Raw genomic sequence first — 26,777 nt, 5'->3', positions numbered from 1 at the left:
CCCTGATGTTTCATCTAGCACCATTCATTAGGTCAAAATCCAAATGTTGCCAATACATACAGTACTTTGCAAAAGTTTTAGACACTTCTTATCTATCACACGATACTGTCAGGGACAACAGTGACCCCAAACAAAGAACTATTATCAGCGACAAGAAGAACAACATATCTTTCACCAGATGGCCCGAAACACTGGCACTGCAGAACCGTGATCTCAACATCAGGGAGTCAGTCTGGGAAAACATGAAGGGGCAGAAAACACTGACGCAGCCTAAATCCACAAAAGAACTCTGTCAAGTCCTTCAAGATCCTTTGAAGAACCTACCTGCCAAGTGCCTTGAAAAACTGTGCGCAAGTGTGCTGAGGAGAACTGGTGCTGTTTTAAAGAAAAAAGGGCGGTCAAAGCAAATATTGATTTGATTTAGGTTTTTTCTGTTTACACTTTGCACATTGTATGAACTTAATTGGTAAATATAAATTGTTAATGGCATTATTTTTGAAAGCATCCTCACTTTACTGTTAGTCCCTCAAACCTTCGCACAGTACTGTAAGTTTATTACTAAATAGTAAAATACTCATGACATTCATGTCAGCTTCAGCTGTATTTTGTGTTTAGTGCTAAATAGTGAATGTTAGCATGCTCACATGCTAAACTGAGATGGTGAACATCAGCATGTTAGCATTGTCACTGTGCATCTTTGTGTGTATCCTTAATGGACTCCATAAAATCCAGACGAACATTTGTTTGACCTGTCAGTGCTCTGTCATCATGAGAAGACTGAGTCAGTGAAAATAGTCAGTCTGCTTAAGGCACTAAGAGAGAGCCACTGGCATTTGACAGCACACGCACACGCACACGCACACACACGCACACACACACACACACACACACACACACACAGCGATGTTTGATCGAGGTTAGAAACTGAGGTTGAAGCAGGTTTTGCCCTTGAGCGAGGAACTGAACACTCAGCACGTTCCAGTGGCACTGCTCTGGTCATTAGTGGCAAGTTGTGGCTGTACTGGAAATATTTTCCAGCATATTTATTAAAAAAAGTCCATGAAGTTTTGACTTTTCCTCAATAGATGAAAATGCACACACACACAGCCACCTATACACACACATCCAGGTACATGTCCCAGCCAAAGGAGTACAGAGATAAAAAAGGTGAACGAGGAGCTGAATAATTCAACAGGCTCTCAACCAGTCACCCTGTTCACCGCACTTCCCTGTTATTGTGAAAGTCCCACTGGTTGCCCCCTGCTAGACTCTGAGCAGGCTGGTGGTTATGTCAGCTTCCCGCTGGGTTTACCATTTCACTACACCCCCGATTGACAAGACATCTTTCTCTCTCCCCCCTCAAACTGTTTTTCCCCTCCTCTGTCTTTCTGTTTCCCCCTTCTTTTTCTTTGTCTTCACCATTTTCTTCCCCATTCGTCTCCCTCCTTCCCTCCAGCCTTTAAAGGCTTCAGTCATCTCCCTGCTTGGCTAACTAAATTAAGGCTTCCTGATGTAGCTTTTACGAGTCTGTTAATTATAGAAGTCATAAAGAGAGCAAAAGGGTGGGTTGAGTCCATCGTAAGAACTAATTTGAGGCAATAAAATGTGAATTTTTTTCCATAAATGTCAATTTCCTGCCTTTTGTTAGGAATTTTGTGCTATGAATTTCTCCTACATGCTTTAACTTTTGCTGTGTAAATATCTAGAGTCTGTTTGATACTGTATATGGGACACAGGGAGGAATGCGTTTTATGCCTCCAACAGCAACAGCAGTTTGTTTTGGAATAAATACAAAAAGCTCTGTGTCGTTAATATGAGCAGTGACGGTCAACATGTATGTACAAAGTAGTTTGAAGTTAAACTTAATTACAAACTTTAGTTGGAGAAAATTGTTTATCACACTGACTAGTTATAATGGGCATTTTTGTTTATGGAATTATTTTGCTTGTCAGTACACCCTAATGATAGAGTGGTGATCTGAGTTGCAAAATGGGGTTGGGATTTTGTGTGTGTGTGTGTGTGTGTGTGTGTGTGTGTGTGTGTGTGTGTGTGTGTGTGTGTTCAAAATCCAATTACATGCAGCACAGTGCTGACTAGCAGTTTTATGGAGGCTCAGTGTGACACAGATGCACTCAACTCAGTCAGATTCATGTTGTTAAAGGTCAGGACTGACATGGGAAGCAGAGGAGGTTAATTACAGAGAACAGGCGGGTGGCGACGACTGTGAAGATCATTAGACAGGGGATCAAGGAGGGACTGCTGGTTTGTGGATAGGAGTTTGCAGTACATAATGTAAATAACGTTAAACCATAAATAAAGTTGAACCATATAGATAACAGATTTGGAGAACCCCTCTTAGATCACATAATCAGCTGAAATCTCCATTCTTGTTTCGTATGGCAGGGAGGTGGCTCGAACTAAGGTTTTTCTTTATCAATAATTACTTTTATTGTCTTTCAAGGTGAATTTATTGTATAAAATTATACGCACCTGTTGTGGTCAGTAATTGATTATGTCAGCGGGACTTTTAAACCACTACAATGGCTGTTGGTTTTTTTTTTTTTGGTTTTCTTTTTGCTACTGGATGCAGTGTTAAATATGTTTCATTGGGTACTTGACCAAAATAAAAACCCTTCTTAATGCTTACCTTAGCATTGTGTTTCAAAGAAAAACCACCCCTGCACTTCACCGTGGCATTAAATGCATTCTTGGTTGCGTGTTAGGAGGGGATGCACATTCACTTACATTTTTTAACGACATAATGATAAGTTGGTCGACAGAAAAATGACCAAAGACAATTTTGATAATCAATTTGTTTAAAATATTTTTTTAAGCAGAAGTTCACAGATTTCAGCTTCTCAAATGTGACTGTTTTCTGGTTTTCTTAGATGATAGTAAACTGAATATCCTTCGGCTTTTGACTGTTGATTGGACAAATTAAGGAATTTTAAAATGTTGCCGTGGGCTCTTGGAACTTGTAAAGGGCATTTTTTTTTTTTTTTTTTTTTGTTCATTTTGGGACATTCTATAGACCAAACAATAAATCAGTTACTAGAGAAAATAATCAGTGGAGCCATCGAAAATGAAAGTAAGTTGCAGCCGTAAATCAGTTATAACTTAAATATTGAGTTGCATGGCTTTAAGCCATTTACAGTAGCCAATACTGAATAGCTATATATTTATTATGGATACACTGTGCATATCACGGTTCTGTGGATACACTTTTTCTCTCCTGATAAAGATTCAGAAAGCTCAATTCAAGTACCAATCCGTACCTGGAAAAAAAAAAAACGTAGCCAAAGCAGCATGGAGCTCATTGGAACCATTTTCATGTAAGGTAACCGGGGATTGCTGTGGCGCTGAAAACATTAATTTACAGTTATGGTGACCAAATAAATGTAAATGAGACCAGAACACTGAAATTTACAGTAAAATTAGCAAGGAAACTACATGCAACGTGGATTGGTCACATCACGGCCCATACCCGATTGGCTAAATAAGGTTGGTATATGTGACGATGACAATCCGGTATATCAGATCAGTGCAACCATAATACTCAGAGATAACTTTTATAGGCATCAATGGTAATAGGCAGCCACTACTCATGGTGAATGGAGTTGTTGAGTACAGCATGACTAATGCTACTGCAAAAATATAATCCTAAATCAGTGCTATTAGTCCACGTAAGACAACTACGTCATAGTGCCAGTATACATGCCAGGTAATCGTAATGGATCACTTATCCCAGAGGAATGTGGCTCAACTGTACTATAGTATATGTTTAAATAAGCAATTCTAACCAGATTGTGGGGAATTTGTTTTTTATATTCATCTTTTACATGTTACTGTGTGTTTACTGGGTTATAACTGAGGACAAGCGGGAAACAGTGTGCGTGCTGCTCGTTGCACTATATGAGAGAGGTAAAGGGCGATAAGGAGAGTTACAGCAAGGCGACAAGGGTTTTGTGTGCAGTGTGCCGTGGCAAATTGGATTCCTGCTCGGTGTTTCCCACAAAATTAAATTTTCTTCTAACGTAATACCAGAGAACGTGTCTCTCTCTCCATGTTTCCCCTGCAGAGCATGTGCGATGGTCAGTAGACCCCTCTCGTGATAGCAGAACAAACAGGTACGGGAGGGAAAGAGCAAGGGGAGAATATCCACTAGTTAACTGATCACAGATGGCGTCGTTCTCTTGGACGGATAAAAAACAAAAATAAAAAAAATCCCAAAAGGGGGTCGCCAAATGTGGCGGCCGTTAATATACCTGGAAGGCCTGCCCAAGTAAAGTCAATGATTGGGAAACACTGCTGTTTGTGTGTGTGTGTGTGTGTGTGTGTGTGTGTGTGTGTGTGTGTGTGTGTGTGTGTGTGTTTGTGAGTGTGTGTGTGCGTGCGCGTGTGTGTGTACTTGTTCTCCGTGTGTTGTCCACAAGTCTACTTCTAAGGTGTAAAGGTGTATATCTACTGAACAGAGTATACAGTATGTGTGGGTGAGAAAGAGTGAAGGAGAAACAACGATTTAGAGAGAGGAAGTCTGTGAAAGAATGTGAAAAAGAAGACAGTCAGAAATGCAGAGGCTGTTTGTCTTGGTGTATTAGGCATAAAGAGTGAGCAAGAGGGCTTGGAAGGACAAATTATTGATTTCTATTCTCGTTGCTGTCTGCGTTTAAAGAAAGAAACTTGACTAAACCACTTCACACAGCAGCTGTAATGATGAAGTACGGCAGAACAAGAGGAGCATTGTGCGAGTAAATGTTAATGTTCTGACAAAGCTGTCTAACATGAGACAATGATGTGTGCAAATGTACTGTAAAATTTCTGTTTCTCTAGCTGGCTATACTGTCAGTGTACAGCATGTATAAAAGGAAAAGATACGTATACGTATATATATGTGTGTGTGTGTATATATATATATATATATATATATGTGTGTGTGTGTGTGTGTATATGTATATATTTATCCTTTCTGGCTTCCTCTCTTCCGTACGGTGGCAGTAAATAACATCAGCTTCACAAATTAATTCCCCTTCAGCCCTTGTCGGCCCCCCTCATTGTCTCTACCAGGTTTATGGGATAACTCTCCAATCAATTAAAGGCTAATTCTGTTAACTGTCATGTATGGAGCACAAGGGTATTTCCTTAGCTTATGAAAATGCCAGCTCACTTTACGAAAGTGTCGTCTCTATTACTACCTACACATTGTGGCACTTTGGAGGAGAGGGTAACGTGTGAGAAGAAGCAAAAAAAAAAAAAAAAAAAAGATTAAGCAGGTGGAAGCAATTGGATGCGAATAATAAAGCCACGTAAATTTAGCATGTAAATCTTTGTTCTATGTCAATCCTAGTAATGCAAGTCATTCATTGGAAGTGTTTTACTTCCTGGTCATACATGTCATTTAATCCTTTCGGTTTTTTACACTTTACATTACCCAGAATCAAGACGTCTTTCCCCTAGTAGCCTCTAACTTTCCTGTATAGCATTCTACAACAGTGCTGACCTGCAACAAGGGGTAGTCACAACTGCCTTGGGTTGAGCAGTGGCTACTATCAAACACCTGACTGGGCCGGCTTTAAGACGACTTTGCTCAGTTGGGAACTAAGGAAAGGGAGCCCTTGGCGCACGGAATTTGAGTGTACGCACAGGCGGAGAACACTACAGCCCAAAAGTAGAGCCAAACATGCACCGACCATACATCGTAAACCTAAACCAAATGTCCTCAGCCATCCTCCATACTCTCATTGCATCATTTCCCTCTTTCAGCTTCAGGAAACTATCGATCTGCCCTGCTGCATTATCATAACTTGTAAGATCTCTGTTTTTAAGCACCTTGTTACCATTCTGTGTCGTGTTTTACAGGGATTCATGACCTATCAGCTGCGGCACATTAAAATAATGGTCATCCACAGCTTATATGGCACTGTAGGACAGTTGCACAGATAAATCGGTGGATATGTTGATTGATTTTAATGATACAGGATGATTTCTGAATGATTTTCCAATTAAGATTGGCAGAATTAAATGTTTTGAATATATTAGCCATGCATTATATATCTGCTTACTGTCTAAAAGTAATGCATTAACTAGAAATCTCCAGCAATCACTTCTCACAGGCACTCATTTATCTGTCAAACAGACTCTAGTTAGGTTGAAAATTGTCTGCAAAAGTGTGTATTTATGCACCCCAGCACTTAGCTTTTAGAGTTTCAAATGGGACTTGAGTGTGCAATTTGTAAACAAGTACTGATTTCCTTAGGGCACAACAAATGTGTTTGACTACACCAGCAAAACTATTTGTATAGCACAACAACCTTTGTGTGGTTTGGATAATTAATGGTTTCACATACAAATCTAAACAAGAATGATAAATCAGCTGTCAGGAAGATAACAAATCACTGCATATTCACACTACAGGGAGAGGAAATTAGGTTAGAAACAAACCGAGTTCAATTAATCTCATGTGGCTTTTTAAGGCTCTTTTTCTAGTTCTGATTATTGTTAAATACAGAGGAAAGGAAAATATCTTGGTCAAAACATTAGGTAGTACTTACTTATTCTATTTTGTGTAATTCTTATGGAAAAAGTTAGTTCCTTGCTCCACCCGTAGCACTCCGCTGGGAATCGAACCCCTAACTGTCGGTGCTCCTGCCTCGCTCTGCTCCTCATTCGGTGACTTAAAAATCAATTTCTGAACCGAGCAAGTCTGCGTGTTTGGATAAGCGCTTGTTTGTCAGTGTTTGTTTTCTCTGTGGGAAAGTCGATGAGCATTGTGTTGTCAGCTGAAAGAAATGTCAATGGGGGATAGCGGGAGCGGCACTGGGCTCTACTGGGCCTGCTAAAGCCTTTCATCTGAGTTAGCCAACATCATTAAGGGCCTGCCATGTTTGCTTTTTGGTGTCTGGATTTGTGTGCTCGTGTGAGGCGGTGTGGGTATGAGGTACGGTTTTAATGAGTGTGTATAGGCCTGTTTCATTGTGTTTATGCTCCTCTGTCTATAAATGTATGTGTTACAGTGTCACAGGGTCTTGATGCTTTTGTCTATAGTAATATTTCTATCAGTGTGTGTGTGTGTGTGTGTGTGTGTGTGTGTGTGTGTGTGTGTGTGTGTGTGTGTGTGTGTGTGTGTGTGTGTGTGAATGCCCGAGTCCAAGTGAACCTAAGGGTCACGGTTTGGAACACCCTAATGAGGATCAGTGTTGCATCAAAACACATCAAAACCAAACCTAGATGGCTAGCTCTCAGCTTCTGACAGGATATTTCTGCCCATTCCTTTGCATTTTTTCTTATTCTGCGTCACATTGTCGCCGCGCCTATATGGCTCGGTGTTAGCCTTAGGTGCCAGCAAACTACCACAAACTGTGTGTATGCATATATACATGTTTTTTAATGCATCTTTATGCCCACTGCCCACTTTTCTTTTTCACTTACTTTTTCCCCCATCTCCGCAAGCCCGCGGAGTCACAGCGGCATTGTGATGTGTTTTTAGTGGTGGGCATCAGCTTTCATGACCAAAGGGAGTTACCGTAGCGCTAGGCGAACTTAAGACTACCTGCCTGTCAAATTGAGGTCTCAACCGACCAGCAGACCGAGTCCTCTGTGGCTCTGGAGGGGCTCATGTCCGAGAAGACAAACGCTGACGTCATCAGCTCGGCTCGGGTTTGAGGACCGCAGATCTTCGCTTGAGACTGGGTTCGTGGGCACTGAAAGATGTGAATGTTTGCTGAATGTTGAATCTAGATTTTTTGGGAGCTTTTTCCCATACTAGGAACTAATATCTCGAAGGAACTGTTTTGACCATTCTTTTTGTAATAGGTCTCTCGCATTAGCCCCCAGTCTTTGCGATACCAGATACTGAGGTACGCTTTCAGATTCATTATTTGTTGTAATTCATTGGAGTACCGTGGTTGCCTGCCTCGGCTGGAGGCGCTTTCCATATGAAATCTCGATCAGGTGTGTTAAGTCACACCAGTTTGGTTGGGAAGGCCTGTTAATACAGTAAAACACCTTTGGACACTTTTAGAGTCTAACAGCATGAACGTGTCCTTGCGAATAGGGCATTAGATGATCTGTCACCTGTGACACCTGACGGAGGATCTAATGCCCTGTTTGCCAGCCTCCAAAAAATCATAGGAACTTTTCAAACAAATGATCCAGCCGTCGTTGTTTAAATCTTGAGAAGAAGATTTTAAAATAGTGAAAATACTAGTTGTTGACGTGAGGCGACCGAAAAATTTTCACTGTGTGTTAAAAGCAACCCCTTACTGCAGGACTTTGAAAGTAGTTCAAATTGCGGGAGGACTACGTCAGCCTATGTGAATAAGAAATGCAAAATAATACCCTCAAACACAGACAGTCCCCCCTATTCAATTAGAAACAAATGCGCTCATGCAAAATGACACAATTCATACAGGGAATTCTAGATGTTCCGAAGCCCTGCTTCGGCCCTCATTTATATTTATTGTTTTGAAATATTGGATATGGTTATGAAATATAAACAGACTAAACAAATTAACTATATCCTTCTGAGCATTGCCAGCTGTATGGTTGTGCCTGTGTAGTATATAGTACATATTTTACCCCCTCTGCATTAGCCTGATTGGTGCTCAAAATACAATAAATCAAACAACACGTGAAGGAAACCTCAGTCTCTCTTTTTATTCTTTAAGAGATAATTCACTGTACAGACTTGTGTGTGTTTGTGTGCGTATGTACATTTGAAACGCCCTTCCCTTTCTCTTCTATCAGGAGGGAGGTTACGAGCCGTCGTGCTTGTTGTGACCCTCAGCTTTTGTACAAGTCTGTGATATACGAGCAGGCTGCTGACACGTGACCAGTAAAGGTCAGTCCGTGCCTGACAGGTGTCGTTAATCACACATATACGCCACTCAGAATTAACAGCGCCATCTAGGAGATGGCCGTGATGTTTTATTACCTTTTAGCTGAGTACCATTCTAACATCTAATGCATGAAATCAGCTATATTGTATGCAGAGCACAGCCGCTGGTACATCAAAGGTTCACCGGCAAAAAACTAAGTGTACTCATACATCAGTATCATGCTGTGGAATAAAAGAGAAAATAGATTTGCTGCGTCATTTCAGTTCATGTTGTTGTTGTCAGTGGTGGAGGAAGTATTCAGATCCTTTTACTCTTGTAGTTTGTTGCGATGGAGCTAGTTGTTCACTTTTTTCCGTAGGGCTACAACTAATGACTATTGATTTGATTGTAATGATTTGATCTGCTGATTAAATTCGCATTCAACCAATCGATTGTTTGGTTTGCAAAAAAGTGGGAGAAAAAAGTGAGAAATGCCATCGCAGTTAGCCAAGAGTCAAAAGTGACACATTAACAGTAAACCAAAGCACTGAATCCTCACCTTTGAGAATCTGAAACCATAAAACATTTGGTATTTTTGAAAAGTTGCCGATTAATCCTCTGTCAACAGACTAATCAGTTAATCGTGTGATCATTTCTGCTATGACCGTATACACTGTTGTGTGGTTTAAGCTAACACATCATATTTCATCAGCACTTCATGTTTTTTTGCATTTTTAAAAGAACTTTTAAACGAACTAGTAACTATAGCTGTCAGATAAATGTAGTAGAGTAAAATGTACAACATTTCCCTCTAAAATGTAGTGGAGGAGAAGTAGGAAGTGACATGAAAAAGTATAAAAGTATAAAAGAGTATGAGTTCAAATTTGGACTTGAGTACTTGAGTAAATGTCCTCAGTTAAATTCCAGCTCTTTGTTAACACCCAAATACCCTAAAATTGATAAAGGGTTAAGGTAGGCGAGTTGGTCCCTGACCTCAGTACCAAGACTTACTTGTGACTTGAAAAACAATTATTTTGTCCCACCTTTGCCATAAGGTGTAATGTGCTTTCAGCTGCTCTTGCTGTTGAAAGAAGAGGGATAGACATTGTTTAACAGCCACTTTCTGTTGTGCCAGTAGAATTAGGATTAGAATCAATGAATTCTCATTAGTTCAGCGAATTCCGATCTAACAAGGTGGCATCCATGTATGTTCTTCTGTTGTTCTTCAGAACGAATTACAAGTTTTTCAGGTCAGTGGCGCTGGCAGTAATGTTGAAATGTTTGTGTTGTCTTCCTCTGTATAGTTTAATAATGAAATAGTTTTGCATAGCTTTTGACCATGGGAATCTGTTAACATCTGTTTTGAATAAGCCAGTAGGACACTGAGGGGATGCGATTATGCTATGACAGTCAAAAGGGACATTATTCAAGTTATCTCTGACAGATTAATGGGAGCCATGCCTCATCATACATTATGTCTTTAGTAAACCTCACCTTGGGGTTAATGGTAGGGAAATTTCATCATTAACATTTGACTGACAATTAAGTTCCTTGTGCTATGGGTTCGTTGCGGCTCAAAAACATTCCTTTCCGTTCCAGAAATAGACCTTAAGTAACATCCAGCAACTCCAAAACTGCAGTACATAGATGTGTGACACCATGGAGAAAGACTGTTGATACTGCTACTCAACAGCAAAACAAAAACAACAAAAACTCCCCTCCCGTCGGTTCTCCTTCTTGAATCTTCGCCCCCCAAATTCATGGACGTGCACATCTCACTCTAGCGAACATTATATCTTTGCAAACTAGAAAAGTAAGCTTAATGTCTGTGGCGAGTAATTTAACGTTACCGGAAACACAAATGTGACACTGCTACCTGCTTTCTAACTAACCAGCTCGGATTAGCTATCACTAACATTAGCAAATGTGACATAACAACACTGACCTATTGACCCTGTGAAACGGCAAAACGAATGTTTTACACAGCTGTCCAGGAGGACTTTTCCTCTTTCTGTTTTCATCTTTCCCTTCTGTTTCTTCAAATATAAATCAGGTTACTCGGACAGTGACTGCTGACTGACGCTTGAAATGATTTTGAAGTGGCACTGTATTTGTATCTTGATGCATATGATCAGTTATCTTGCTGAAACTTGACGCATCCCAGGACGATCAGAACCTGTAATTTCCATCGTGATTTAATTCAAAACAGCAAATCACCTCACTCCTCTTTGCCTGTTTATGTCTCACTGACTGTTGGTGGTCTGTCAGAGGAAATAAAACACAAAAGTGCAAAAGCATGCTACTGTGTGCATCCAGTATCACGTCCAGGTACACGGAAGTCATTGTTCCTCGCTGTATGCACCAGCCAGTAGGCAGAGAAAAACACAGAGCAATCGGGCTTACATTGTTTAAGCCCCTCAACACTTAAGAAGCACTCAACAAGGGCACAGAAGTTTGGAACTTCTGGCGACACTGACGATACAAGGTGCTTTACTTGCTTTCACTGTAAAGGACAATTCACAACAGCTGCAAATACAACAGTGAAGGCAAACCATTGTTTTGTTTTTAATGGGGACACGACTTTTAATAGGAAGTCTGCCTAGATGCACTTATACATATATATACATATGATATATATATATATATATATACACACACATATATATGAGGTGTTCCACTGCAGATATTTAATTTGCCTTGAACTTAGTACTTCACAAGATGTTTCTGTTCTGTCTCTGCTCTAATGAGCTGGCTTTCTTCTCTCTGTTGTGAAGACTCCATATTGCCTCTGTAATAAGGGAACACAAATTAACAGCCTTTTGTACAAGTCTATAACCCAAATAAACACAGCGTACTTTAAGTCTACCCCGGAAGCTCTCGTCTATTAGTAAATCTGACTTGAGCTTTCAGTAGCTTTTATTGAGAATTGTGTTGTTGACTGAAAAGCATTCCTTTTTATTTAGTCACATCCAGCACCTCTGCAACGGCAATACATCCTATAAATGTGTGAAACCACTGAAAGAAAAATGAGTCCAGCTTGAACTTTGTATCTTGCTCTGACTTCCTTAATACTGAATTATTGCCGGGATGAAACAATCATTTGAACCTCTCTTTTTCTCTTGCTGTTTTCTGTATTCCTGTTTCCCTTCTTTTTCTTCTACTCGAACAGTGGCTGCTGACTGTTTCTTAAAATGATTATGAAGTTGCAATGTATTTATATCTTTAAGGCTATGACCAGTTATCTTGCTGAAACTTCACAGGAAGTACTTTCAATACAAGTGACGGTGGACAGCTAAAATCACCCCATTCCTCTTTGCCTGATTGTGTGTCATTGCCTGTTGGTGGTCTATCTCCTGTAGTTGTAAAAATAACCTGAAAACCAACATACATCTCAAATGAACACAGTCTACTTTAAGGACTACCGGAATGAGTGAGGTGGACTTGATTTTTCAGGAGCTTTTATTGAGAATTGTGTTGTTGACTGAAAAGCATTCCTTTTTATTTAGTCACATCCAGCACCTCTGCAACGGCAATACATCCTATAAATGTGTGAAACCACTGAAAGAAAAATGAGTCCAGCTTGAACTTTGTATCTTGCTCTGACTTCCTTAATACTGGATTATTGCCGGGATGAAACAATCATTTGAACCTCTCTTTTTCTCTTGCTGTTTTCTGTATTCCTGTTTCCCTTCTTTTTCTTCTACTCGAACAGTGGCTGCTGACTGATTCTTAAAATGATTATGAAGTTGCAATGTATTTATATCTTTATGGCTATGACCAGTTATCTTGCTGAAACTTCACAGGAAGTACTTTCAATACAAGTGACGGTGGACAGCTAAAATCACCCCATTCCTCTTTGCCTGATTGTGTGTCATTGCCTGTTGGTGGTCTATCTCCTGTAGTCGTAAAAATAACCTGAAAACCAACATACATCTCAATGAACACAGTCTACTTTAAGGACTACCGGAATGAGTGAGGTGGACTTTCAGGAGCTTTTATTGAGAATCGTGCGTTCGGCTCAGTCATTGGAAATCCATTGGCAGGTGCCACTCAGTCATATCAGGACTCCTGCTAATTCGATTCTCTCCCCAGTTGCACAGTATCTAAACACTAAGCCTCTTACTAAACAACTGAACTCTCCTCCCTCACTCTCTCTTTCCTTACTCCTTTACTTCTCTCGCCAACCTTTCAGTGTTCTGCTTGTTTTTGGTAATGATCGATTTTAAAGAAACAGTTTGGGAGTTTTTGGGAGTTTTTTTCATTTTGGGAGATACACTTATTTGCTTTCTGGCAGTGAGTTTGATGAAAAGACCAATACCACCTTCATATCTGTCTGTTAAATATGAAGCCAGCAGCCTGTTAGCTTTGTTTAGCATAAAGGCTGGAATCAAGGGGGAACAGCTAGCCTGGCTGTTTCCAAAGGTAAAAGGAAAAAATCCACCTACCTAAAGCTCACATAACAGATGGCACATAGCCCCCTGTAACATGGCAAAAAGTCTGATACACGGCAGGAAATCGAAAAAACCTCTCCTTTAATTTTAAACCCGGACCATGACACTTTCCAACCCGTAGCCAAAGCTGTGTAAGAAAATTTTTTTATTTTTGCATCGGTGATTTTCAGTGATTTTTGGCAGGCAGTCACAACTGATGTCTTCCTGTTGATCTGGGTGTCAGGTCAAAAATTGTATCAGTGAAATCACTTTTCCAGGGCAATGACAAGCAACGTATCTTTGCTGTCAAGGGGCTTGTGGGTTTACCCACTTTTCTTGTTTCCCTAACAAGCAACTTCTCGTGGCCGTGTGAATATGACCGTCCTCTCCCCGCGCTAAAGGTGGAAGAAGTGCAATATTGTGAAATTGCAGTGAAAAGATGTCTAAGTGTGTGACCACGGTGTGCGCTCCACTCCTACCAACGTTTGACTTTGGTTTCTTCTAACCTAACCATGGCCATGCACTTAAAATAGTTTTGGTTGCCTAAATTCAACCTAACCTAACTATAGGGGGTCACATTGATAAGACTTAATTTTGGGATGTTTCCTATACCTTCTTTGTGTATTTTGGCTCTGTGTTTTCTCTCCACAGTGGGGGTAAATGTATGCTCGGTGTTCACTTATCCAATCGGTGAACTGCTAGTTTATTTAAATTCCTCTGTCTGTCTTCTCTCTTTCTCTCATCCCAGACCGTTGGGTTGCCATGACGAGCGAGGAGGAGGAGGGCCCCAGCGTTGCAACATCAACAACAACGACACCGTCAGTGGCAGCTATCTCAAGGGTAACAACCGCCATAGCTAGGGGCGATAGAGATGATGCCGTCACTTCTTCCTCCCCCCGCAGACCCTCCCCGCGCCACCTCCCATGTCCCAAGGAAAAGGAAGAGAAAGAGGAGAAAATAGAAGAGGAAGGGATTATACAAGAAGAAATGATTGAGAAGGAGGAGGAGGAGGAGGTGGTGGAATGTGAGGGGGATGATTACGATGATGAAGATGACGGCAGCAGTGATACCAGTGTGTTGGTAGTGCCCTACCCTGATCTGGTACCTGTGGTCTTCTTCTGCCTCAAGCAGACAACCTGCCCTCGCAGCTGGTGCATCCGCATGGTCTCCAGCCCATATCCTTTTTATGCTTTGAATGATGATATTGTGAGGTAGGGGATTGTCTCCAAAAGTGCCCGTCTTTTAATATCTTAAGCCATCGTCATTTAATCTTTCCGCATCCTTCCATTTCCAGGCTATAAAGGAAAAATGAAGAAAGCCGTGTCGTGTCTCTCAAAAGTTTAATTTTCCATTAGGTGATGAATTCAGCTGTGAACCAACAAAAACCCTGGCTTTTGGATATTTCACCTCACCTGACAAGTTCACAGCAGCCCCGTTTCCAAGCTGAATTTCCATTTAGTTGCATATCCTTCATACATTTCAGTGGTTATTTGTTAGAAAGGAGCACTGCTCTTCGGTTACATGATGCGTGTGTGGCATGGGAAGCTGGATCTAAGTCCAGATGTTTGCAAGTATAGCAACATCAAGGGCTAGATTTGCTGATACTTTTGTGCCTTTTTATCCGTCTCATATTTTCGACACATTCTGTCCCAGACACGTGTTGTATTTCCCAAACAGACGCCGCAGGCTGGAGTGGAAGTCTGCATGTCATTTCAGTGAGTGTTTTCAAGGTGCACCTCTCTCCTTATAGCATACTCATTTTAGGAGAATTCGCACAAATAATTGTTGGACACGTGTTAATAGAGATTGATTATGTATTGTAGTGCATTTACTAATATCATGCAGTTTGTGAAGGTCAGTTTTGCGTGGGTTTTTTACGTTTATTCAACAGACATCTAAGTGACCTTGGATGTAGATTTAACTGAGGTCAAAGTAAATATCGAACAGTCAAGATGACTTTTTTAGCGCCTATTTTCTAAACTGGATGATCTTGTAGAAATTCCACCGCGGAACTACGCCTATGACCTTTTCTTCTCTTCCAGAATGCATCTTGAGATCTGACCCAGGCCTAATGAGGCGTAATGAATCAGTAGATCCCGTGCTGAGCCAACTTCCAACATTTGTTTGCAAGTAACTTTATGGCATAATTCAAAACAAATGTGGCTACTTTTAAGCAACAAGTGACTTCTATTCCCACATAATTAATACGGTTATTATTTAATGTTCAAAATGGATTGGCATCTGCAATTTGGAAAAGAATGCTTCATATTGAAATGCATATTTTAGAATAAATGCTGGAGTCCCATTGACATACTGTATTAAGTGTTTTGAGGCCTTTTGTGTGACCGGTGTTAAAGCTTTTTATTAAAGGTTGTAGAGCACTATTTACAAGGTTTCCCCTCTGATCCAGGCTATGAAAGACTTGTCATCCTGAATCTGCAGGGTACACGTCTTTGCATTTTTTTTTGTAGTTTTTGAGCGTTCTATCACACCAGTGCAAGCACAAACACACTCAAATTGTAGCTACGCCTGTATAAGAAATGACAGGAGAGTAGATAGAGTACAAGCAGTACTATGCGTTAGCTGCCCCCACGTTCAGCAGACACTGCTTATCTGGCCTCTTAAGAGCAACACTAACGGGGAGGTGAAACTCCCCGAACACAGAGTTCATATAACTGTAAGTAGTAACACCGCCGAGTGTGAAGAGTAAGAATGAGTGTGTGGAAACGCAGAGACGCGACCAGTGAGGTGGAGATAGAGAAAAGGAAAGTTAGGGGGAAACAACAGAGAAATAAACAAATAAAGGGAAAGTGAGAGGCAGTGAGAGGAGAGCGAGGAGACAGAGGAATGAAAGGGTGGAAAGGGAAAGGGAACAAAGGGAAAGAGGATGAAAAGTATACTGATAGTTGACCTAGCAGTGTATGAGACACAAAGTGTTTGAACAGTTCCTAAATTCCTAAACATTTGACAAAAGCAGCCGTCTAGGTTGTTGAATTTCTGGCCACTAAAATGGTGAGAATTTTATCCACACTGGCCATGCTGCTCTATATATGGTAGTGTCACTTGGTTGTTCAGTCTGCTACGGTGCCCAGAGAATGAATTGTAATGCCATGGTTAATTTCCCAACCCCTTAAGCTAGTGCAACCAGCAGGTCGAAATATCCCGTCTCTGCCTCGCTGTCCTCTCCACGGAGGCACAAATGTAAGCTTTTGTTCAGCTGATGAGCGGAGATCTCCATACCCGGTCAAGATATCCCACTGAAATAATGCTGTTCAGGATCAAATGTACTGTACCTCAAAAGCTAATGACATGCTAACTTGCCAACGTTAACTTTTCTAAGCGTTAACAGGCTCATCCTGGCATGCAAATAATTTCTAACATCCTACGATGACAATCTTTGGCTTAGACTACTCAAATATAACAAGAGAGGGTAGTAGAAAGCTCTGCTCAGACCAAACTTCACAGTTTTTGCACCGCTAGTAGTTTAGAATAGTAAAGTTATCTCTCCATTTTTCACACACATTCAGCAATTTGTTCATCAATGGTGGTAGTAGTAAAGTACTGCAGCCTCAATTGTTCACTGGTGTGGCTAATGGATATAGACTTTTGGCTGTCTTTGTTTTGCTTTAGGAGGTCTTAAAAGGTCTTACAAATCACTCATTGTGTCCTCAAACAGGATAACCTGACTGTGTAGGACACAGCTGCTGGTTTTCCCTTCAGCATGTCTCAGAATGAGAAGAAATATGAGGCGTGTACATGTGTTGTGTGTACACGTGCGCGTGTGACCGTGTCCGTGCTGCTTCCCTAAAATGAAAAGGCTTGTATCGACCGGGTCCACTTTCTCACATTGTGAGTTCAGATTGAGTGGTGCTGTAAATTGATCCCCATTCGAAATCTTCTTTGTGTTTATGAATACATTCGGTCCACTCCCGGAACTCGTCTTGCGTGCGTGTGTGGATGTGCTTCATTTTTATTTAAGGGGGTTATTGGCAGAATTCGGGTGAAGACTGACTGGAACCGATTTGACAAAACAAAGAAAGAAAGAAATCCTGTAATCTACCTTGCTGAGTATGCAAGGAATGGGGAAATGAATAATGAGTGAATGAAGCCATAACACAGAAAAAGGAAAAAAGGAAAGAATTAAGACATATGCAGCTGTCTAACATTATACCCGTACATTGCGGAATTGTGCGGGAATGTTCTAAAGAAAGTGTACCCCTTCAGAGTACTGTAAATTCAGATTTTTTTCCAGCCTGGGCCTTATTTCCATTATTTTGGTCATCGTTAGTAGTTTTTATGATAACATTTTACTCAAATACAGGATCTGGGGATGCAGTGAGTCAGCTGCATTCAGTTCTGACACACTTAGTTAACCAAAGCATCCACTGTAACCAAGATAGCATTTGGTTAAACTTTGCAATTTACAACATAATAGATAATTAGTCATTCAGTTGTTTTGTTTTAACATAAATGTACGTTACAAATGGAAATCCTCCTTGCTGGATGTCTTGCATTTTGACCATTTTGACACGAAGCCTGCTCTTTTTTGTTGTAGGGCTCCAAATTCCTCCTCGGTCTCTAACCACTAACAGCTAGAGAGGTGAGGTGGAGAACAGTCAGGTTGCTGTAGTGGCAGGGCTGGGAATTAAAAATTTAACTCAGCAGTTCAGTCATCCGCGGTGACCCGGGAGGAAATCTGAAGGCACTCTAACAAACTCACTGAGCTTGAAAGGAGTTTTAAGAAGCATAAGAAGGCTCTCATGTTTGCCAGTGTTCTGGGTTGAAGGAGTTCTGTGGTAGCCCACCCTAGTCTCTCTGTCTCCATCAGTCTTCAACACCCCTTCCCGTCCAGGCAGTAAATCATACGTAGTTCTCATTGCGTTAAATCATTTTGCAGATGCCATCAGTGAGGCAGAAATGGATAGTTGGCAGTCAAAATAAAAAAAGAACGCCTCGGGCAATCTGCAGTAATATACAGATCCAACTTTTGTCTCTCTGCACTTATTCCAAATCCCTCGCGGACGTCATTTTTCCGTCGCCCTCCTGTCTTTCATTTGCACTTTTTTGTTGCCTACTATGTCTAGTTGGCTTATGCTTTACTCAGCTGCTTATTTTAGTGTGATTACAGGGATCTTTTTCTCGGTCATCCATATTAACGCACATCCAAAACGTCCTCTTCGCAGTGGATTCACTGTGTCTGTGTGAGAAAAAAGAGGCACAAAAACAACCTGCCAGGAACCGTTCGCGAGAAACAACGGAACTGTTGTTCAGAAGGTGGATATCACTGATCAATCACCATTAATATCATTTAGGGTAAACTAAATATTAGAAATACCTCTCAGTACAGAAGAATATAACAGCCTTGAAAATGACCGTAAAGTTGAATCAACACGTCTCTCGAACAGCTAAAAACATAACCTGAACATTATAATCTTCATTAAGGTAGAGTTTATTGTAAGACTTATGTACTATGCTGCATTAGTTTTTTAGTTTTAGACAACTGAATAAGATAAAATAACTTTATTCAGTGCCCTCAAAATACTTGATGCTCCACGACGCAATAGTTTGAGTATTTTTAACATTGCCATAAACTAAAATTACTGTCTTTAATGTGAAAGTGTTGCTAGCAGTACTGATCCCATTGAGAATGCAGCTTTCAGCATATTGATTTTTGTTTTTGGTTTAGATAAAAATTGTTAATGCACCAATTATGTCTTCATGAGCAACACATGAAAACTATTTGATTGTTATTACAACCTCTGCAAGTTTTACACGAACACTACAACAGGTAATATTTTGTGAATGAATTAGTAAGTATAAATAAGTATAAATACAAAAATTTAATCATCACTTAAGATGTACAAAAGTGTGATATTGGCAAATTAAACATATATGTTTTACATGATATGTTTTAGTGTACTTTAAGGCATATAATTACATAAAACCTAATATAAACTAGGTACGTTTACTTTTTGTATAAACATAATAGGAATGTATTTAGAATATACCTACATCATAAAGAGCACTGCCAAATTAAAACTATATAGAGTAAAGTTTTAATTAAAAAGCAAGCACATCATCATTTTCCAATAAACATTTTAGTGCTTAATATTTAGTACTTATTTGCTTCCAGTATGGAGAAATAGTGTATTTCCCACATAAGGAACTTTGAACTTGAACTATGGACCTGTTGTATACACAGTATGATTTAAAAATGTGTTTGTGGTGTTGACAGCTAATAGCCACTTAAAATCATTTATAAAAAGCGTGCCAGTTTTTGTGTTTCCAGCACCGTAGCTCTCTACTGGAGTTGGATTCCTGGCCACATGTTAAAAGTCCTGCGTTTGTTCACCTTTTGGCCCGGATGTGGTCCAATGCTGAGATAATGTATGGCTTTCTTGACTTTTTAGATTTTTAACTTTCCTCACCAACCAACTCTAACTCTCTGCCGTTCGGCACTTCGCAATTAACGCACATTTAGACTGTATGAGCTCAAATTGCTGAAGGTGACTCGGGATGGTTTTACTGCATATGGTTAGGTGATTGAAAGCTTTTGGAACTCAAAGGCAAGGCAAGGCAATGAAGTTGCTGAATTTGGTGTTGGTTCTCAGTGTGATATGCAGTACTACCAAACCTCTCACAACACAGTAAGCCATTTGATTCGATGTTCATATAAAAATTGTGTGAAGAAAAATTGTGTTTAAAGACTTTTTATTTATATTTGAAACCTGTTTCCTGGATGGGTAGATCTGAGGAAAAGTGATATTAATTAAACTCTTTTCAGATGAAAAACGCCCACATTGTATCCTCCAAACACACAATTTATAGCACTTGGCTTTATGTAACTATCTACTTTGTTACAACCCAAACTTTATCTTATTGAATCTTACCCAAAGGCATTCATCCCTGCTGCATTATGCTGAAAATTGTAGCTGGAGAGCACTTATAAAAATTAAATTAAGTTTACGGAATCAAAGAACGAGGACAAAGGTGGTTAAGAGAAAAATTCATTAGTTGGCACTGAGTTTCTGGTTCCACACTGTGTAACATATTCAAACTGAGATGCTGCCAGCAGTATTACCATCCCCGTGAAACCGCTATTTGTTTTTTGCTAAATTGTACATTTCCCACGCTGAATCGTCTGCAAAGTTGCGTAAAAAATCAAATGTCAAGGCAAGCACGTCAGGGTCTGCGGTTCCTCTTCCCTACTCTGTACAACAAAGCTGTTTCCAACGGGGAACTCTGTCATTGCATCCACATCTGTGCGATGCCACTGATGCTGGGCTGCTGTGAATATCACGTTAACCACCTCTCAGATAGAGACACAGCCGATTTCATTCACACACAGTAGATCATCATCAGAACAACATGGGGGGCAGGATTAAGTGAGATAATTTCTAAGACGGATATGTGAAATGCTGGTCTCCACATCTAGACCTGTACCTGCCGATTGGAGAGACGGAGGGAAAGATATAAAGGCAGAGAGAGAAGAGGAGCAGGCGAAGTGAATATATGTTCTGCTCCAAAGCAAATCTGATAGCAAGGGAAGGTCAGATTAATAGCTTCCAATTCACTTTCAATCTCCTGTGGACCAACACATGTGGCCCTCTGCGCCACTGGCAATATTGCACACACTGTGCACACACTCTCTCGTGCAAATTCACATTCACAGATATCTACAGATACATACACACAAAGCCATATTCCGTGTGTAAACAGAGCCTGTCAAAGTTTATTCTCTCTTTGCGAATGCTCCGTGTTTGTGCACTTCTGAATTTTAATGATTAGTTCCATAAAAATAGCAGAAGAAACCTAATTGATATTTATCTCATATACTCAAATCTGTTTTACTGGTATGTCCTATATCCATCTGCTCATTCTCGAGTGATACCTCTAATGAGCATCCCCTCGTTAAGTCCCCTGGTCATATGATACCACGTCTGGGCGCTGATTGGTTTGGGGATTAGCAGCGGTTTGGGGACCTCTGATGCCTGTACTGGGCGGTTTAGACAAGACTTGGGTTTCAAGTGTAGCGTGCACACATCACGTCAAGAAAACTAGATTTTAATCAAAGGTGTGGAGGGGTGGTGATATACATCGGGTTAGGTAATGGGTTTTGCTATCCTGTTGGCTTTTCCAGTGCCCTGCGTGGAGAAAATGAGACTCCCCTACATTTAATGCAAACTGACAGTTCTGGAATAATCATTGAACACAAGAGGGTGTCTGTGAAATATCCTTTGGGTGATAAAATTGGATGATGATTGGATTAACGCAGCTAAACTGGACTATCTTGTAGAAAATGTCTGCTCAACAAAATCAATTTAATTGCTAAATTAATTTCCTGGCAGTGGCTACAGGTGATACCTTTAATGATGTCTCAAGGTACTGTTTTTTTTTTTTTTGCTGAACGGCGCTCGGCAGGCAGAGTGTTCTGCAAGGCTCACTGCTCCCAATAAGCACCACCAACCAAATGGGTATGGTGGTTCGGTCTTGGTTAGATGTAGAAGTTTAACGACAGAGCCGTAGTTGGGATGAAAGAACCCGCTTTTGTACATACAGTGACATAATCTGAAAGAGCCTCAGAGTCTTCTTTTTGATGAGTTGGTACCTGCGAAGCCCTTTGAGACTGCTGTTGCTGACCGTATGAGCAGACCTGACTTGACGAGACCTGAGTAGTTCTGGCAGGGCACCGTAGGATGACATGTGCTTGCTGCTGCTCTTTTTACACTGCAGTGCTGTGCAGCCTCAGTCTGCTTTGCTTTTAATTGCACAGAAGGCAAATGTGCCCGGTTGGCTGTTTGAGATGCTTACATGGCTGTTATACTTGAACTTTTTTTTTGTTTGTTTTTTTTGTTTGTTTGTTTTTTTAAGTGCGTGTCTTTTCTTTACCGTTTCGAAACATGTCTGACAAGGGATGGATCAGCTTGCTTGATGTTTCAGGTCTGCAAAATGCTATGCTAAGATTGTGGAAGGTATACAACCTAGGTATAATACCTATAGTTACTCAAAACACCCTTCTCTGCATAGACCCGCAGAGATGTGTATGTGTATCTTGGGAGAACCATGATTCCAACTTTACTTTTAATGCATTTTGCACGTCATAACAGGGAATTTAATTTGCTGTACTGTATTACAAAAGAACTGGGTAATTAAAATATATTGCCTTCTCCCTTTTTCATAAACGGTGATATGACTCGATACAGAAGACTGGGAACAATGTACTTGTAACTGCATGGCTCTCTATATATTGTCAGCCGTGAAATCCAGTGCCATTTATTGGCTAGAGTTAGGTGGCGCAACATTAGTGTGCTTTTGCTGAAATTCTGAGGAATGGTGCATTTCGCTGCTGCACTCCAGCCTTCAAAATTACGCTGTTTGGATTTCGAGGGGGGAAACTACAATTTTTTGCCCAAAGCTGCGTCATAGATTGAGAGGGGAGGGCGTGTTTACTGCTGTCTTAATTCTAACAGTGCCTTTTGCAAAACTTGATCTCATGCTGAGCCCTTGCCTGTGTCAAAAAAAAAAAAAAAAGTCATTGCTGTAGGGTTTCCTTATCTTTCATTCAGACTGAGGACTCATCGAGTAACACGGTTATTTAGCTAGCACTTAGAACCCAATTGTAATGTAAAAAACAATTTCTGCACAAAAACTGGGTTCACTTCCTGATCAAAGACTAACATTCTGGGGTTTTGCCTTTACGTTAACCTTTTCAGTGTGTCGTGTGTATGCAGTGGTCAGGGTTTCTACCTATAGAAAAGCATAATGGTTGTGGTTGTGTCTATTCCGGGGGGTAGAACTGACAGCTAGCCTCCCTCTTTGGGACACCCGTGTCTCATAAGTGGACAGGAGAAGACATCTTCTGTCTACATCCTTTTGTTTCCTCTGCATAATAGCTGTTTCTATCCTCTCCAGTTTCTTCTTCCGCGCTACATCATTTCTTTTTATACCCCCGCTTTCTCTTACTGTCTTGCCGTCCAGGCTCTCCCAGCCACAGCGCTTATGCTAATGCCGGTAATAATCATTATGTTAATGCGGCTGTTAATCACTATGCTAATACCACTGTACCTACCTGTCAAACTGGTGGGAAGGCTGGACACAAGGACCTGTCATTTCCTCTTTTTCTTTTATTTCCCTTATCATCTTAAATCTCCCTCTGTCCCTTCATATATTCAGTCACTCTTTCAAATTTGTGTCCGGAACTAGTAGAATTTTATGTTTTATATTATTTATAAGAATAATGTTCCCTAACCTTCTTTATTGCTTCATTTCCCTTTTTCGTTTCTGCCACTTGACCATTAAATGCCACCTACCGCTTCTTTTATCACTGTTGTTTTCAATTTCACCGTGATTGAACTGAAACCATATTGCTGCTAAAATTGCAGCTAAAAACACTAAAAAGCCTCCTTCAAGCAAAACTGTATGTATTTTACTTCTTCGCTAGAAGGTTCTGCTCTGATTACCTGCTTTAGTCATTACATATTACGTCTGTCTCCTACCTACCCCCCTCTTCCTCCTCTCCGCTTCCTCTCCCTTTGAAATGTTTGCTGCCACATGTTGACAGAGCAGTGTGATGCAGACGGGGAATAGGCACCCGTGAGGAAATCCCACCGAAGGCGTGTGTGGCAGTATGTGTGTAGAGGAATATATGTTGAATCAGTTTCTGTATCAAAAGCCGGCTGTTTATTTATTTATTTTTTTATTTTTTTGGTTTGTTGAATTCTGTGCTTTTACGTTCACTTACCTGTGAGGGACAGAGAGAATAGGAGCATTCGTGTTTGTCGGTGTCTGCACTCATGCATGGTCATGTGGGTTTTTGTGTGCATGCATATACATTTACACACAGAGAGAGAGAGAGAGAGAGAGAGAGAGAGAGAATATGTGTGTGTGTGTGTGTGTGTGTGTGTGTGTTTATGTGTGTGTGTGTGTGTGTGTTGACAGCAGTCATCAAAACCAGACACCACCACTCCCAGTCTAAGCCAGGCTGAGAACAGTGGATCAAAAATGAGGATCGGAAGTGTGTGTGTGTGTGTGTGTGTGTGTGTGTGTGTGTGTGTGTGTGTGTGTGTGTGTGTGTGTGTGTGTGTGTGTGTGTGTGTGTGTGTGTGTGTGTGTGTGTGTGTGTATACAGTATGCTTCTGTGCAAGGTACGTGCAAAATACATGAAGCTCATTGTTTTTACAAATTCTCCCCAAAAATACACATCGTCTTTCAAAGGAATATTTGGTCAAACTGATTCTGACAGGGATCTTACATCTCCGTGCATCCAGAAGTTCTTGTTTGCTGCTACAGGAAGACTTTGTTCGCCACAATTTACAGTAAACAAGGTCCAGTTACAAGGGGCACGGCTATGACAATATTTTAGAAATCGAAGAGGAAAGAGTAGACAAGGGTAGAAAATGCAAATGCACTTCTTATTGCGGACTTGAGCAATTGAAGTAACTTTAAAAAAGTTCTGTGTAGGGTATTTTTAAAACCTGTTTTGGCCTATTTTAAAATTTCTGAAACACTGAAGGAAAAAAAACATTACAATAGTCAGGGGACAATCTCTGTTTCCTTCCTATGGTGACACATAATTAATATTTATTTATAGTAACTCAACCATCTTTTCTTTGTTTTGATATTTTACATTCATCTGTCTGCGCCGTGGTTATTGTTGTGGTCTTTTTGCTCTGAAATTTTCAGAGACTGTCTACCAGTCAGTTCAGTGCTGTAAGGTCTTTTCTTTTAGTTTTTTTTTTTTTTAACCATGAATATTCTCTTGATGACGGGTAAGTTTCCGTAGATGTGTAGCTATTGAATCATACCTTGTTCTACTCGAATATCTATTTGTTGCAATCACTATTGCTCCCTATTGCGTTTCGTCTGCGGGCAACAGAGACACAAAACTGACGGGACACTCATGCGCCCTGGATTTAACTTGCCTGCGATTAATTTCACATGCGCCAAAAAACTCTGGCTTTTAGCGCATCGGCGTGTCGGTCAGTCCCCCCCCCCCAATGAAAGGCTAAAACTCCTTCTTGGTGAGAGACCTATATACGCTGAAATACAATAATTCATTGAGTCATGCACGACGTGCATGCAGAGAGCCTCTGATGTATTATTATATTAACGTTGAACTGGGAAGCTTCACCTTTCACGCGCATCAACACGTTACCTTTGTCTTAAGCTGCGATATAACCCTGAATTTAATTTAATTCATTAACTACCCGCATAACAATGAACATGTCTAAAAATAATAATTGGCCCAAAATATAATAGAGCCCTCAAAATAACAAGGGTGCTGAGAAGTACAGTGATATTATATAGTGAGGAGGTTATTACTGAATAGATTCAGTTCAATCTGATAATATGAAGAGGTACATCGTAAAAATCCTTCATTTACCTTCACAAATGCATTAACTTGCGCTATGACCGATGTTATGTGTCGCCGTAAGATACGTGCCTGTAAAACAGTTGTGTTTGAAGACGAGATAATCTGGTTCTGAAATAAAAACTTGCTGAATTACAAGCAGCCATTTCTATCCAAAATGGAGATTAGTCGTTTTTGGAATGAACACCTTCACACGGTATATTCTGCAGGCTCTACGTCACGTTTTATCACAGCATTGGCAGATCCTATTTCACTGAATAGACAATTTGTTCCTTGGCGGAGGCTGCAATTCATTTTAATAGTCAACCTTTCCCGAGTTAACTGCTCTGTTACATCCGTACGTTACGCTTCTTACAGCAGTTGGAGCCGAGCATTAGCGATGGCACGGACAAATGAGGCGGCTTAATGAAATGTCTGAGGGCCGCAGAACAGAGCACAAGTACTTTTTAGTTTAATTTGCTGACTGTCACTGGTGCGAGTGGGGGGTAACATCTGCAGGGGGTGGGCTACAAGAGGGACAAGAGAGGTAGAGTTATAAAATTAATTTGAAATTGATAACCAAGAGCAGTATCTTTTTCTTACTGTCTAACTAATTAAAAGTAATGGTCCTACATCTAGTCTTTATATTATTACATTAAATTTGACTGCAGCCCTCATGGCTTCTGCACTGCATTTTATATTGCAAGTCAGTAGGTTGGATTTTTTTTTTTTTTTTTTGGGAACCAGATGATTTGCTTCAGGCACCGGCCCCCAAACGGTCACTGTTCTTGACGTATTGATAATCCGGCTTCAAGTTTCTCTTGCGACGGCAGATGGCGGAACAAGATGGAACAAGAAGTCTTACCGAAAGAATCTCTGCCAATACGGTACAGCATGTTTTGGTGAAGTGTAAGAGAAGACATTTCATCAAAGAGGCAGAGGCCAAGACCTGTCTCAGCTGTGAATGTGTTTTTTGTGATTATAGAATGTTACCAATACGTGAAGCACTTTTACGTTTTTACAAACAACGTTGCCAAAGAGTGAAAAGCACAAATAAGAGGCAAATAAGGTGTATTTACCTCTGTTTATCTTATTCATTGCTTATTTATTGCAAAAACAGTGCTGCTTACCCTAATATCCACCCTTTCTCTTGGCTTCAGATTTCGCGCATCTCATCACAATTTC

At 40.5% G+C, this 26,777-nt stretch overlaps 1 protein-coding gene across 1 annotated transcript in view; it reads left to right on the top strand.

Annotated features, from left to right (window-relative positions):
• Positions 1-26,777, top strand: part of LOC120800371 (voltage-dependent T-type calcium channel subunit alpha-1I-like) — a 218,364-nt gene that overhangs the window by 44,246 nt on the left and 147,341 nt on the right. Inside the window, exon 2 of the mRNA XM_040146439.1 lies at positions 13,992-14,418. Coding sequence (XP_040002373.1) covers positions 13,992-14,418 — 427 coding nt within the window. The remainder of the gene's footprint in view (positions 1-13,991; positions 14,419-26,777) is intronic.

Source organism: Xiphias gladius, chromosome 15, assembly GCF_016859285.1.
Source record: "Xiphias gladius isolate SHS-SW01 ecotype Sanya breed wild chromosome 15, ASM1685928v1, whole genome shotgun sequence".
Taxonomy (NCBI): Eukaryota; Metazoa; Chordata; class Actinopteri; order Istiophoriformes; family Xiphiidae; genus Xiphias; species Xiphias gladius.
Note: the sequence above shows the minus strand (reverse complement) of the source record. Positions and strands in the feature narration are given on the sequence as shown.